The sequence below is a fragment of the Scyliorhinus canicula genome, chromosome 17 (assembly GCF_902713615.1).
Source record: "Scyliorhinus canicula chromosome 17, sScyCan1.1, whole genome shotgun sequence".
Classification (NCBI taxonomy): domain Eukaryota; kingdom Metazoa; phylum Chordata; class Chondrichthyes; order Carcharhiniformes; family Scyliorhinidae; genus Scyliorhinus; species Scyliorhinus canicula.
Window position 1 is genome coordinate 122,501,259 of NC_052162.1, and position 15,768 is coordinate 122,517,026.

General features: G+C 45.8%; 1 protein-coding gene across 2 annotated transcripts; it reads right to left on the reverse strand.

Moving 5' to 3' along the window:
• Window positions 1-10,790: 10,790 nt before the first annotated feature.
• On the reverse strand, window positions 10,791-15,768 carry LOC119951813 (zinc finger protein 235-like). Of its 2 annotated transcripts, none has more exons than XM_038775176.1 (2): window positions 15,628-15,768; window positions 10,791-12,843 (listed from the first exon to the last, which is right to left on the reverse strand). In XM_038775176.1, the coding sequence occupies exon 2, from the start codon at window positions 12,678-12,680 to the stop codon at window positions 11,754-11,756; it is 927 nt and encodes a 308-aa protein (XP_038631104.1). In that variant the 5' UTR covers window positions 12,681-12,843; window positions 15,628-15,768; the 3' UTR covers window positions 10,791-11,753. The 2 variants fall into 2 exon arrangements, with proteins under 2 accessions (XP_038631104.1, XP_038631105.1); XM_038775177.1 differs by lacking the exon at window positions 15,628-15,768 and adding an exon at window positions 15,360-15,526.

Consider the following 15,768-nt stretch of genomic DNA (forward strand, 5'->3'; position numbering starts at 1 on the left):
TGATTGACAGATCCCTGCTCACTGCTTCCTATACTGGACAGAGGCCTGAAATTCTCCATGCAGACTGCCAGACAGAAATATGTCTATATTACTGAACTAAAAATGTGTGCAACATACAGATTGGATTCACTTCCTTTCTCTTCAGTTGCTGCAAGTCACCAATGTCCCCTCAGAATGAGAAAATAAATGGAAAGATAAAGTAGACTTGGAGCAGCTGCTGCCTCTTGCGGGGCATTCCAGAATGAGAGGTAACAGTCTTACGATAAGCGGTAGCAAATTCAAAACAGTTATAATTTTAAAATAAATTCAGTGTACCCAACTATTTTTTTTACAATTAAGGTGCAATTTAGTGTGGCCAATCCACCTACTCTGCACATCTTTGGGTTGTGGGGGTGAAACCTACACAGACACGGGGAGAAAGTGCAAATTCCAGACAGTATGTGGAGATGTCGGCGTTGGACTGGGGTGAGCACAGTAAGAAGTCTTACAACACCAGGATTCACCTGAGGAAGGAGCAGTGCTCCGAAAGCTCGTGTTTGAAACAAATCTGTTGGACTTTAACCTGGTGTTGTAAGACTTCTTACTGTGCACACAGACAGTAACCCAGGGCCGGGATTGAACCCAGGTCCTCAGTGCCGTAGACAGCAGTGCTAACCACTGGCCAACGTGCTGCCCTATTCAAAACAGAGTTGAGGAGAAACTGCTTCTCCCAAGGGCTGTGAATCTGTGGAATTCACGACCCCAGAGTGAGGTGGAGCTGGGACAGTGAGTAAGTTTAGGGAGGAGTTAGACAGGTTTTTAATCGGTTTGAAGGATTATACTTGATGGGTGAAATGGCCTAATTCTGCTCCTATATCTTATGACCTTCTGAAAGGGGGAGACATTGATTTGCTCCCAGATGTTGCCCAGAGGAGGAAGTTTTAGTCTGAAACTCATTGTCCAACCTCCACATTGTGACATCACAAAGGAGCTCGTCCTCTGAATCAACCAATAGGAATAAATCCGTTCCGCAGTGACGTTATGCATTTGAGCCCACCGGCGCGGTGCGCGGACACGGGAGCTCCGCCCCCGCCCTTTATTCCCCTCCCCCAGCACATTGTCAAGTCGGTTTCCATGCAACCGGCTGACAGTTCCGGCCGTTGTTGCCCCCCCCCCCCCCCAGACCCGGGACTGCGCATGTCCAAGGGGAGGAGAAGTTGCGCATGTGCCGGGGAGCTCACTTCTGCTGACCTTACTGCTGAGGATTGACCAATGGGAAGATAGGAAAACCGGAAGGACTCTGTTCCTCCGCCAATCAGAGCTCCCCCATTTTCTCAATGCGGAAGCTGGACATGGAGGTTTGTGCCGAGCAAAGCTGTTGTTCCCCCAACCCTGAGTGAGCTTGAGCTGCACACAGACTTAAACCTCCTCCTGTCTCCAACATCTGTGAGTAAAACACTTTCTTTCCTCGCCCTTTCCATTTCTTTTCTAATTCTCACCTTCAATTGGTCACTTCCAGCAACTGAAGAGAAAGGAAGTGAATTCAGGGAGGGTGCAAACTCTGCAAAGCTTGGCCCAGGTCTCTCTCTCTTAAAGACATTAACATCCTTTGCTCCCTCAGTTTGACACATTTATTTGTCAGGCTAAAAGGATGGTCTCTTTCCTAATGTTAACAATTACAGGGCTGGTTTCCCCAGGAGATGGCTGACATTTAAGGAGACAGTAAACAGGACAAATGCAACCCAGCCAATTTGTCGCCCTTTCAGTCTACTCTCTATCATCAGCAAAGTGTTGGAAGGAGTCGTGAATAGTGCCATCAAGTGGCACTTACTCAGCAATAACCTGCTCACGGATGCTCAGTTTGGGTTCTGCCAGGGTCACTCAGCTCCTGACCTCGTTGCAGTCTGGGTTGAAACATGGACATGAATGCCAGAGGTGAGGTGAGAGTGACTGCCCTTGACGTCAAGGCAGCATTTGACCGAGTATGGAAACCACGAGCCTCAGCCACACTGTAATCGGACAGTTATGTCCACTGTTGTTATATGGAATATATTAGATATATTATTGATGGTTTTGTAATAAAATACATATATATTTCTAGTTTAGTCATATAGTACTGTACCTACATTATATATTTCCAGTCGTACAATCATTGCAGCACTGACAGAATCCATTTGTTAACTCGAGTCAATGCTGACTCTCTGTACAGCAATCCAGTCAGTCCTATTCCCCCTCAATATCCCGGTTCCCCTGCAAGTTTATTTTCTTCAATTTCATTTTGAATTATTGGTCATCTCGACTTCCACAACTCCACAACCATTGTGGGCAGTGAGTTCCTCAAAATGATCACTCTGTGACGAAATAAAATTCTTCCTCAGAATCTCCCCATCTCTAATCAGTAAATATACTACAATGGAGATTCTCTACTGTACAGGTTGTAATGAGTTTAGATTTGTTGATCAGCATCAATCAGCACCTTCATAAGAATTGGGAGGGGAAAGAAGTGAATCCAGTCCGTATATTGCACACATTTTTCGTCCAGTAACATAGGCCGAGATCAGTCTGGCAGCCTTTGTGTCCAGGACAGGAAGCGGTCAGCTTGGATCTGTCAATCAGCCTGATTCAGCATCTTCAGGAGAATTGGGAGGGTGAATATTAGATACAGCAGAGTGAGAATCAAGGGAGAGTGTGTGAAATGGACATTAGGGAATTTGAGGGAAAGACAGAGAGGAAAGAATATTCAACAGAAACTAGAATTGTTTGTTCTGAATTTCTATCCTGTACTGACAGTGATGACTTTTGTAAAATCTTTTTGCAGGAAGTTAGAATGAGAGGTGTTTGAGGCCGATATATCAAACTAAACATCACGTCAAGAACTGACTGAGTCACTCAATTCTTGGGAACCGAATATCATCCGCCTTTGAATCTAGAAGGAGAGCTGTTTGTCTATTCTGTCTGCTTCAAGAGATTTCAAACATCAGTGTGACTGGAAAAGCACCGAGACACACAAACCCTGCGTGAGAGTATTCCAGAGCACTGACTGTGGAAAGAGCTTTAACCAGTGACGCAGCCTGAAAAGAAATCACACCATTCACAGCAGGGAGAGACTGTAACCGTGTTCTGAGTGTGGACGAGGTTTCAACTGATCGTCCAACGCCGTGAGACTCAAGATCACCTGGGCCATGGAGAAACCATGGAAATGTGAGGATTGTGAGAAGGGATTCAAAGGCCCGTACGGGCTGGAAAGGCATCAACGCAGTCACACTGGAGAGAGGCCGTTCACCTGTTCTGTATGTGGGAAGGGATTCGCAGCCCCACATGAGCTGGAAAGGCATCAACGGAGTCACAGTGGAGAGAAGCCATTCATCTGCTCCCAGTGTGGAAAAGGATTCACTGATATCGGCAACCTGCGGAGACACGAGCGAGTTCACACTGGGGAGAGGTCGTTCATCTGCTCGGACTGTGGGAAGGAATTCACTCGGTTATCCCACCTGCAGAGACACCATCGAGTTCACACTGGGGAGAGTCCATTCACCTGCACTGTGTGTGGGAAAGGATTCATTCAGTTACCCAAGCTGCTGGTCCACAATCGAGTTCACACCGGGGAGAGGCCATTCATCTGCACTGTGTGTGACAAGGGATTCACTCGGTTAGCCCGCCTGAAGACACACCAGCGAGTTCACACCGGGGAGAGGCCATTCACCTGCACTGTGTGTGGGAAGGGATTCAGTCAATTATCCAACCTGCTGAGCCACAATGCCAATCACACCAATGAGAGACCTTTTAAATGCTCTGACTGTGGGAATGGGTTTAAAAGCTCTCAGGTACTGATGTCCCACCAGCGCATTCACAGTGAGGAGAGACCGTTCAGCTGCTCTCACTGCACAAAGAGCTTTAGAACCTCATCCAACCTGATGAAACATGAGCGAGGCCACACCTAACAATAAAGCAGAATACCCGGAGGCCTTGTTCATCGTGGCCGTGGACTTTAACCAGGCCAACCTCGAGTGTACTGCCAAAATTCCACCACCACATCTCCTGTCCCAACAGGGGCCCCGACATCCTTGACCACTGCTACACAAACATCAAGGGCACCTCTCGATCTACCCCCCCCCCCCCCCCCCCTCCCCCCAAACCGCACTTCGGAAAATCGGACCACAAGATGGATCTCCTTCTCCTGGCATACAAGCAGAAACTGAAAGGGAGAATCCGGTTAAGAAGGTTGTGCAATGCTGGTCGCGGCAAAGGAAGAGCTCCTACGCGACTGCTTGGAGTCAGTGGACTGGTCCATATTCAAGAACTCAGCAGCCAACCTAAACGAGTTTGCCAGCACCACCACAGACTTCATCAGCAAGTGTGTAGAAGATTGTGTGACAAAGAAAGTAATATCTATGTTACCCAACCAGAAACCATGGTTTAATCGGGAGATTCACTCCATACTGAAGGCCACGTCCGAGGCATTCAAGACAGGCGACCCTGACCTATGCAAGAAATCTAGGTACGACCACCACAAAGCCAACAGGGACGTCAAGAGAGAATACCAAACTAACCTCGAGTCACAGACCAATGACATGGACTCTCATCAATTAAGGCAAGGCTTCAACAACATAATGAGCTGCAAAGCCGAGAAGAATCTTCGGCCACCCCTCCCCGACAAATTCAATGCATTCTATGTTCACTTCAACAGGAAACCAACAAACCTTTGTCAACTGACCCAGCTACCTTGGACACACCCATACCAACCGTCACAGCCTCCAAAGTCAGATCGGCCTTCTTAAAAGTGAACCCTCGGTAAGCGGCAGGTCCTGACGGGATCCCTGGTCTTGCACCCAGATACTGTGCGGAACAACTGGCGAACGTGTTTCTGGACATCCTCAACCTCTCCCTACTCCGTTCCGAGATTCCCACCTGCTTCAAGAAGACCACCATCCATACCGGTGCCAAAGGAAAACCAGGCAACGTGCCTCAGTGACTACCATCCGGTGGCCTTGGCATCAATCATTATGATGTGCTTCGAGACGTTGGCCGTGAGACACTTCAACTCCAGACTCCCAGAATGCCTTGATCCACTGCAATTCGCAATCACCGCAACCGGTCCACCGGAGACGCCATGGCCCTACCTGTCCACCGCAGACGCCATGGCCCTACCTGTCCACCGGAGACGCCATGGCCCTACCTGTCCACCGCAGACGCCACCGCCATCTCCCTGGCCCAACACTCATTCCTAGAGCATCTCGACAACAAGGACTCCTCTGTCAGACTTCTATTCAGTAACTACAGCTCTGCCTTCAACTCCATAATCCCAGCCAAGCTCATATCAAAACTCCAAAACTGAGAACATACCCCTGTCTACATCAATGGGAACGAAGTAGGAAGGGTCGAGAACTTTAAGTTTTTAGGTTTAAAGATCACCAACAGCCTGTCTTGGTCCCCCCATGCCAACACTATAGTTAAGAAAGCCCACCAATGACTCTACTTTCTCAGAAGACTAAGGAAATTTGGCATGTCAGCTACGACTCTCAACAACTTTACAGATGCACCATAGAAAGCATTCTTTCTGGTTGTATCACAGCTTGGTATGAAGCCTGCTCTGTCCAAGACCGCAGGAAACTACAAAAGGTCGTGAATGTAGCCCAATCCATCACGCAAACCAGCTTCCCATCCATTGACTCTGTCTAGAATTCCCCCACGCACCTCGGACATACTTTCTTCCACCTTCTTCCGTCAGGAAAAAGATACAAAAGTTTGAGGTCACGTACCAACCGACTCAAGAACAGCTTCTTCCCTACTGCCATCAGACTTTTTAATGGACCTACCTCATATTAAGTTGATCTTTTCTCTACACCCTAGCTAATACTGTAACATTATATTCTGCAGTCTCTCCTTCCTTTCCTATGTACGGCATTGTTTGTACAGCATGCAAGAAACAATACTTTTCACTGTATACCAATACATGTGACAATAATAAATCTAATCAAATAAACTTGCCATAATCTTGTCCACCTCTCTCAAATCTCCCCTCAACCTCCTTTGCTCCAAGGTGAACAATCCCAGCCTGACCTGAACAAACAAACAGAATATGTTAATACCTGGGATCGGACGGGAATGTTTAATTTCTGTTTGAAAGATACTGGGAATATTGTCCTGGACAGTAAATGATTGGAATGTTTACCTTGGATGTGGTTGAATGGAATATATCAATCTGGCATCCTCCTACGTTCTAGTGAAAGTCTGGAATGTGTGGATAGGATGAATAAGTTGATCACTATCTCTTGGAAATATTTACATGCTTTTAAAAAGAAATTTAGAGGACCCAATTATTTTTTTCCAATAAAGGGGTAATTTAGCATGGCCAATCCACCTATCCTGCACATCTTTTGGGTTGTGGGGGTGAGACCCATGCAGACACGGGGAGAATGTGCAAACTCCTCACAGACAGTGACCTGGGGCCGGGATCGAACCCGGGTCCTCGGCGTATTGAGGTAGCAGTGCTAACCACTGTGCCACCGTGCCCTCACAGATATATTTAAATCCTGGCCCATGAACTTTATTTTAAAGAAATCACATTTGAAAGCCCAGATACTACATGAGATATCAGCACCATAACAGGGGAGATAAGAAAGACAGACACTCACTTGATCTTTTCATCAGAGCATCTGAGAGTTAAGTATATGTGACATGATTTTGGGATCCCGGTGTGGGTGTGCAGTTGTGATCTGTTACGTGTGAAAAATAACAAGGCTAAATTCATGGTGAAATGGACTGAAGACCGGGTCCCAAACACACACAGCTACTGGAGACAGAGCAGGAGATGAAATGGTTAATGTGGCCAGGGGATTGAGACACCATTGTGACATCATCAAGACATTGACACACACTCCAGAGAGAAACTGACTTTAAAACAATCCGGATAGAATTAAACACACTGGACATGGGCAAAGTGGGAGTGAAATTAAAGCGATAATGGGCTATGAAGGGCTTGGGAGAAATAATACTGAGTAAGAGCTGTCCACAAAGAGAGAGCTGGAAAATCTTATATCCATGTTTGATCTGTTCTTCGAGGCACCTGTCCCAATGTACCAGTAACCTGGAACTCACGGTGTTCCATCAGGAGAAGAGAAGATGGAGTAGATGTTACCCCAAGTGGAGAAGAAAAGAAGTGGGAAATAATGAAGTGACATTGAGTGAGGGTCAGAAAGACTCCCCCCCCCCCCCCCCCCCCCCAGAGGTGTGGACTATACGAATCATGGTGGACTCCCTACTTCAGGTTTCTTGCTAATGAGTGAACATTAAATTAAATTCTATGACTGGCTGTGGATTTATTTTGAATTTGATTGTTATACTTCTCCTGTTTTTATTCCTGTTGTGATTACGCTCTGGGTAAGGATGGTTGACAGGTGACAGGATGGGAAATTATGGTTTGGGTCTTCACTGACCAAATGTTTTATTGATCCGAAAGTGTAAAAGGGACCAAACTCCAGCAGAAATCGAGCAGAGCTGAGAACAGACGACTTGCTGTGTGGGAACAGGGAGATAAACAGCTCCCAGAGGACAGAGAAAACAAGAGTGCCTGAAATCCTAGACAACACCTGGGTGTCAAGGCCACCATGTTTTCATTGCTTGACATGGGAATGCTGACTCCCTGTACCGGAGACGGAGCGTGGGGAAGACAATTGTTTGAGAGTTTGACGTAGCTTGGGCGGGTACAATGGTTCAATGATCGGCTTTGTAATTGGTCCATTCAATGTTAGCTCAGCAATGATTGGGTTAAATCAGTCTCCATAGACTCTGTGATGTAATAAAGTATAAGAAGTGTTTTCCCGAGCACAGAGATTTGTTGAGGTTTTACACATTCCACTGACTGGGACCATGGCATCTGGGGCAGAGCAGGGAGCATTTACCTGGAGATGGTGCTTCTACCCAGAGTGTAATGGGAATGCTGCTGCACTTTGATATTACTGCTCAGATACAGGAGCAGGCCATTCGGCCCCTCGAGCCTGCTCCACCATTCAATAAGATCAGGGCTGATCTGATTGTGGTCTTAACTCCACTTTCCTTCCTCCACCCTTTCACTCCCTCGTCAATCAAGAATCTATCAAATTCAATCCAAAATCATATTCACTGACCCTGCCTCCAGCACTCATGGGAAAGAGAGATTCACAGATCCACAGCCCTCAGGAGAAAAGCAATATTCTCATCCATCTTTTAAATTGGAAGACTCCCTAATGTTTAAGCAGCGTTCCCGAATTCTAGTCTCTGCCACAAGGGGAAACATTCTCTCAGCAATCTCTCTGTCAATTCCACTCATGGTCTTATTGAAACACATGAGATCCTCTCTCCTTCTTCTAAACTGCAATGGATACAGGCCCAACCTGTCAAACCTTTCCTCAGAAGATAACCCCCTCATTCCAGGAATCCGGGGAGTCAACCTCCTCTGAACTGCTTCTAATGAATTATCTAATTTCTGAAATAAGGAGACCCAAACTGTACACAGTGCTCTAAATATGGTCTCACCAAGGCCCTGTTCAACTGCAGCAAAACATCCTGACTTTTATATTCCAGTCCCTTTGCCATACACATAATATTCCATTGTGCTTCCCAAGTGATTTCAACTCACTCGATAAAGCCTGATTAAACTGTTTAAGGACTCGATCAAGCCACTGGCTGTACCTGCAAACTAACTTATTGTGATTCTTGTACACGGTCACCCAGATCCCTCTGTACCTCATCGTTCTGCAATGTCTCACCATTTAAATCATATTGTTTTATTTAATGCTTCCTGCCAAAGTGGACAATTCACATTTTCCCACGTTATCCTCCATCTGTCAAGTTTTTGTCCATTCACTTAAGGTCCTTTGCAGATTCCTTATGTCCACTTCACAAATTACTTTCTGAACTCTCTTTGCATCATCAGAAAATGTAGCCGCCATACATTCAATCCCATCACCCAACTCATTAATATAGATTGTAAATAGTTGAGGGCCCAGCACTGATCCCTGTGACACTCCACTTGTCACATCTCACCAACCCAGAAATTACCCATTTATACCCCCTCTCTGCTTCCTGTTAGCTAACCAATCCTCTATCCATGCTGATATGTTAAACCCCCCCCCCCCCCCCCCCCCCCATGAGCTCCTATTTTGTGCAGTGACCTTTGATGTGGCCCCTTGAAAATACCTTCTGGAAATCTAGATAAACCACATCTCCAGGTTCTCCTTTATTGACATTCCTTGTTACTTCCTCAAAGAGTCTGGATCAATTCGTTAATCCCTGAATCTCATTTTGAAACATTGTGTGTCAAAATAAAAATCAAATCTCCACCCCTCTGGCTCCTTTACTAATTACCTTAGAGGGGCTCACTCTCTGTTAAAGAGCCTGCCAACCCCTCTCACCCACTTTCCCCAAAGTGAATGAATTTAATCAGAAAAAGACAAAAAAAACCAAATAATTTTAATGAAACAAGTTTATTAATGAAACAGAACATGGGTTAAAAAAACAAAATCAGAAAGTGACTTGAGGATCAAAGACAACCAGAGTAAAAGAATAACCAGAATAAAAACATGTTCACAATGTTCTAGACCCAAATGTTTCTCTTCAGCTCCCTGTACTCCTGCTCCTGTGACTCCCCACATTGGACACAGGAGCACTGAACCTGGGGGTCACGTCCCCATCAGCCCAGTTACCCCACCGCCGAACCCTGATTGGTTGGGGGTCCATTTTCCAGTCAGTCCTTCAGCACCTTCCTGTCTCTTTATTAGTGTCACACCCGTGGCAATTTCCCAACTGGAGCGCAGGTCCCAGCTAAATTCAGCCCTCCGCTCCATTGCCTGGCTGTCATTGACACGAGCAATAGAGACAGAAAGGTGCCCGAGGCTCAAATGGGAAGTCAAAACTTGTGGATTAGGATCTCTGTAAAGATCAGTAACTAATATTAAAAAAATCAAATTCCCAGTCAACAAATTAAAGGATCACATGACAAGACATCTTTATGACTTTTGCTGCAACAAACAAAATAGAATCAACATTAACTAAACACTATTTTTGAAGGAAACCTACAAAGTATAAAATATAACTTTTCCCTTTTACACAATCTAAAATCACTCCACAATTATTCTCTACTCTACCCCGGAAGTTGAAACTTAATTGTCTCAGAACCAGTCCAAAGTGATTATTCATTCCAGAGGTTTCCGTTCTTTTCTTTTCCCAATCTGCAGGCTTTAACCCCAGAACTGTCTTTCACAGTGAATGATTGGCAAGCTGCCAGAAAACCAAGAGTCGGCATAAATAGGTCATTTTCTGGTTGGCAAGATGCAACGAGCGATGTGTCACAGGGATTGGTGCTGGGACTGAAGGTCTGATCATTATGTTTGTTAATAGTGTGGGCAAAAAGGAAAAGGAGGTGGTGCTGCACCAATAACAAGGATGATGTCAGTACGTAAGGGAGGATCTCAGATCAGGAATACAAAATGTGGAAACTGTTTGGGTGGAGCTAAGAAACAGCAGAGAGCAGCAAACATTGGGAAGAGTTGTTTACAGACCACCAAACAACAGTGGCTGTGTGTGGGCAGTAAAAGCTTCTATATGTACGTAAAAAGGAAATATTTGGCTAAGACAAACGTGGGTCCATTACAGGGAGAGACAGGAGAATTTATAGTAGTGGGAATAGAGAAATGGCAGAGTATCGCCATTTTAAAAATTAAATTTAGAGTACCCAATTATTTTTCCCAATTAAGGGGCCATTTAGTGTGGTCAATCCACCTACCCTGCACATCTTTGGGTTGAGGGGGTGAGACCCATGCAGACACGGGGAGAACGTGCAAACTCCACATGGACAGTGACCCGAGGCCAGGATCGAACCCGGGTCGTCAGTGCCGTAGGCAGCAGAGCTAACTAACCACTGCAGCACCAGTATATTACCTCCTATCCCATGTGCTTTCATTTTGCTAACTAACCTCCTGTGGGGTGTTTACCAAAGAACATCCTGAAACTCCAAGTGTGTCACGTCCACGGACTCCCCTTTATCAATTCTGTGAATGACATCTTCAAAAACTCCAAAAGGTTCGTCAAACATGATTTCCTATTCCTAAATCCATGTTGACTATTCTGAGTTTGCTCTCATATTCTAATTCCTCTTCATCAGTTTCTTGGTCCTCCTTTGCTGAATTCGAAACAAGTTCCCAATCCTCAGGCTTACTACACTCTTACCCACTTTCTGAACCTCTTCATTTGAACTAATGGGAATCTTAAACTTTGCTTGCCACGGTTCCATCACATTTCCTGATTGATTTTTGTTTCTAAAGGAATTAATATTTGATGTAAATATGTAATAACATTGTAAATGCTAGCAATTGTCTATCTATTGTCACACTTTTTATTGTAAGTTCCCAATCTGCCACAGACAATTAGCCCCTCATACCTTGACAGTTGCCTTCTGTGAGAAACACCCAAAAAATTAAACAAAATAACAAGATAACCACCATAGCCCATCTTCATGGCAATGTGGCATGCTTTGGGGAGTTCCAAACAGAAATGGGAACAAAATATCTTCCAACGTCCAAATACCCTAACACTCTGGTCCTCGTGAAACTTGGAACCAGGTATTCACAACAAAGCTCAAAGAGCATCAGCCAACTGGAGGCAAAGTCGTGAGACCGGCCAGTCCAGCAGAAAGAAACCCTCCCACCATCCCCATTGACCAACTGACAGAATGAACACAATGCAGTCCTGGCTGTAATTAAGAGCAGAAATATTAACAGCAGAATCTAACCCCTTGTTCACTTGTGCACTTGTTGATGTCTCAGCAGGTGCGATGAAACACAAAATCCCTTCCCACACTGAGAGCAGATGAAAGGCCTCTCCCCAGTGTGAATTCGTTGGTGGCTCCGTAGGTGGGCTGGATGACTGAATCCCTTCCCACACTGAGAGCAGGAGAATGGCTTTTCCCCAGTATGAACTTGTTGGTGTTTCTGCAGGGTGGATAACAGACTGAATCCTTTCCCACAGTCTGAGCAGGTGAGTGGCCTCTCCAAAGTGTGAAAACGCTTGTGTGCCAGCAGGCCAGATAATTGAGTATATCCCTTCCCACACTGAGAGCAGGTGAATGGCCTCTCCCCAGTGTGAACTCGCTGGTGTGTCTGCAGGGTGGATAACCGTGAGAATCCCTTGCCACAGTCAGAGCAGGTGAATGGCCTCTCACCAGTGTGAACTTGCTGGTGTCTCTGAAGGGTGGATAACTGAGAGAATCCCTTTCCACACTGAGAGCAGGTGAACGGCCTCTCCCCAGTGTGAACCCGCTGGTGAGAGATCAGTTCTCGAGAGCTTTTGAAGCCACCCCCACAGTCAGAGCATTTAAAGGGTCTCTCATTGGTGTGAGTGACACTGTGTCTCCGCAGGTTAGATAAGTGAGCAAATCCCTTTCCACACTGAGAGCAGGTGAACGGCCTCTCCCCTGTGTGAATTCGTTGGTGGGATATCAGTTCTTGAGAGCTTTTGAAGCCACTCCCACAGTCAGAGCATTTAAAGGGTCTCTCATTGGTGTGAGTGAAATTGTGTCTCTGCAGGTGAAATAACTGAGTGAATCCCTTCCCACACACAGAGCAGGTGAACGGCCTCTCCCCGGTGTGACTGTGTCGATGGGTTTCAAGCACAGATGGGAACCTAAATCCCTTTCCACAGTCCCCACATTTCCACCGTTTCTCCATGTTGCTGGTGTCCTTGTGTCTCTCCAGATCGGACAATCAGTTAAAGTCTCACACAGGATACGGGAACTTTCTCTCTCCGCTGTGAACGGTGTGATGTTTTTTCAGGCTGTGTAACTGGTTAAAGCTCTTTCCACAGTCAGTTCACGGGAACACTTCTAATATCCTGTAAATTGAGTTCACAGAAATCATCACTGTCAGTACAGGATAGAAATTCAGAACAGACAATTCTAGTTTCTCTGGAACATTCTTTCCTCTCTCATTCCCCAAAGCTGTAAATCTCCATCCCACACACTCTCTCTCCATTCTCACTCTGCTGTATCTAATATTCACCCTCCCAATTCTCCTGAAGGTGCTGATTCAGGCTGATTGACAGATCCCTGCTCACTGCTTCCTGTCCTGGACATAGAGACTGAAAATCTCCATGCAGCTGCCAGACAGATATATGTCTATGTTACTGGACTAAAAATGTTTTAATGTTTCCGATTGTTCCAGTTAGTTAAGATACAGGGGGTTGTGACTGATCATGTTCTTGAACTTGCTGCCTATGAGGGGAGTCAAGCAGAGATGATTAATAATTTCTAAATGAAATTGGATGGGTGCTGCAGGGTTACAGAATGGGACCCACTCAAGACTGACAATTGCTGAAGGAGTTGGCCTCAATGCAAAATGTCCAATGGACTCCTTCTCTTCTGTTATAAATCTTTGTTTTTTCTTTTTTTAAATTTAGAGTACCCAATCCATTTTTTCCAATTAAGCGGAAATTTAGCGTGTTCAATCCACCTACCCTGCACATCTTTGGGTTGTGGGGGTGAAACCCACGCAAACACGGGGAGAATGTGCAAACTCCACACGGACAGTGACCCAGAGCCAGGATCGCACCTGGGACCTCGGCGCCGTGAAACTGCAGTGCTACCACTGCACCACCGTGCTGCCCTCTTCTGTTATAAATCTGACTGGAAATATATAACGTAGCTACAGTACTAGACAAGAATAATTAATGTACTTTATTTCATAACTATCAGTAATATATCTAATCTGTAGCATATAACACACGGTGAGACACAGTGGTTTGCACTACTGCCTCACAGCATGAGGGAGCTGAGTTCAATTCCCGCCTCGGGTGATTGTGTGGAGTTTGCACTTTCTCCCCGTGTCTGCATGGGTTTCCTCCAGGAGCTCTGCTTTACTCCCACTGTCCATTGATGTGCAGATTAGGTGGATTAGCCATGCTAAATTGCCCTATAGTGTCCAAAAACGTTCGCTGGGGTTATAGGGATAGGGTGGGGGCTTGGGCCTCAGTGAGGTGCTCTTTTGGAGAGTTGGTGCTGTCTTGATGGGCCCAATGGCTCTTTCTGCACTGTAGGGATTCTATGAAAACAAAGTTTCACAGCAGAGCAAGAAGCCCTTTGGCCCATCATTTCTGCACCAGCCATCAAGCACCTATGAATTCCAATCACTTGGACCATAGCCTTGTATGCTATGACCTATCAAGTGCTCAGCTCAATGCTTCTTCAATGTTGTGAGAGTTCCCGCCTCTGCCACACTTTCAGGCAGCGAGTTCCAGATTCCCACTACCCTCTGGGTGAAAATGTTTTTCCTCAAAACCTCATTAAATCCCCTGCCCCTTACCTTGAATTTCTGCCCACTGTTTACTGACCTGTCAACTAAGGGGAAAGCTTTCTTCCTATCTACTCTAGCTATGCCCTTCATTACCTGTGTTACCGTGCGCCCAAACCACATATCCCCTCAGCCTCCTCTGCTCCCAGGAAACACCTAACCAGGGTCTCTTCACGCTGAAACGCCCAGGCAACATGCTTATGAATCTCCTCTGCATCCTCTCCAGTGCAATCACATCCTTCCTCTAGTGTGGCAACCAGAACTGCACTCAGTACTCCAGCTATGGCTTAACGAGTGTTTTATACAGCTCCATTGTAACCTCTGTGCTCTTAAATTCTATACTTCAGCTGATAAAAGTATCTCATATCCCATCTTCACCACCTTATCTACCTTCCCTTCTGACTTCAGGGATCTATGGACAGGCACATGAAGGTCCCCCTGACCCTCTGTACTTTCTAGGGTCCTACCATTCATTGTATATTCACTTGCTTTTTCATCCTCACAAAATGCATTGCCTACTTTTCAGGGTTAAATTCCATTTGCCACTGTTCTGTCTATTTAACCTTTAATCTTTCCTCCTCACTACTTATCATACAACCAAGTTTTGTATCATCTGCAAACTTACTTGATCATACCTCCTCCATTCACATCCAGATCATTAATGTACACTACAAACAACAAAGGACCCAGCACTGATCCACGTGGAACACCACTGGACACGGGCTTCCAGTCACAAAAACAACGTTCAACCATCACCCTCTGCTTCCTGCTACAATGTCAATTCTAGATCCAATTTGCCAATTGCTGTGGATCCCATGGGCTCTTACCTCATTGACCAGTCTCCCATGTGAGTCCTTGTCAAATGCTTCACTGAAGTCCCTGTAGTCTACATGAACTGTACTACCATTAGCTACACACTGAGACAGCTCCTGAAAAACTCAAGTCAAATTTGTGAGACATGACCTCCCCTGACAAAACCATGCTGATTATCCTTCATCAATCCTTATCTCCCCAAGTGGAGATCAATTCTGGTCCGCAGAATTTTTTCAGAAGTTTCCCTACCACTGAGGTTAGGCTCACTGGCTTGAAATTTCGGTTTTTTCCCTACTTCATTTCCTGAATAATGGAACCACATCATCTGTCCTCCAGTCCTCCAGCACCGCTCCTGTGACCAGAGAAGATTTGAAAATTGTCAGAGCCTCTGCAATCTCCTCCCTTGCCTTCCACAGCAGCCTGGGATACATCTCATCTGGGCCTGGGGTTTTAAACAATTGAAGGTCAGAATGAGTAAAGAAACAGAAAAGGGGAGAAAAGAAAATGTTTTACTCACAGATGTTGGGGGCAGGAAGAAGTTTCAGTCTGTGTGAAGCTCAATCTTCACTCAGAGACAGAAGCAGCAGCTTTGCTGGGCAGAGAGTGGAGGAAGCTCCAGCAACCGGGATCAGTGAGATTGTTCCCAATGGGAGACCGT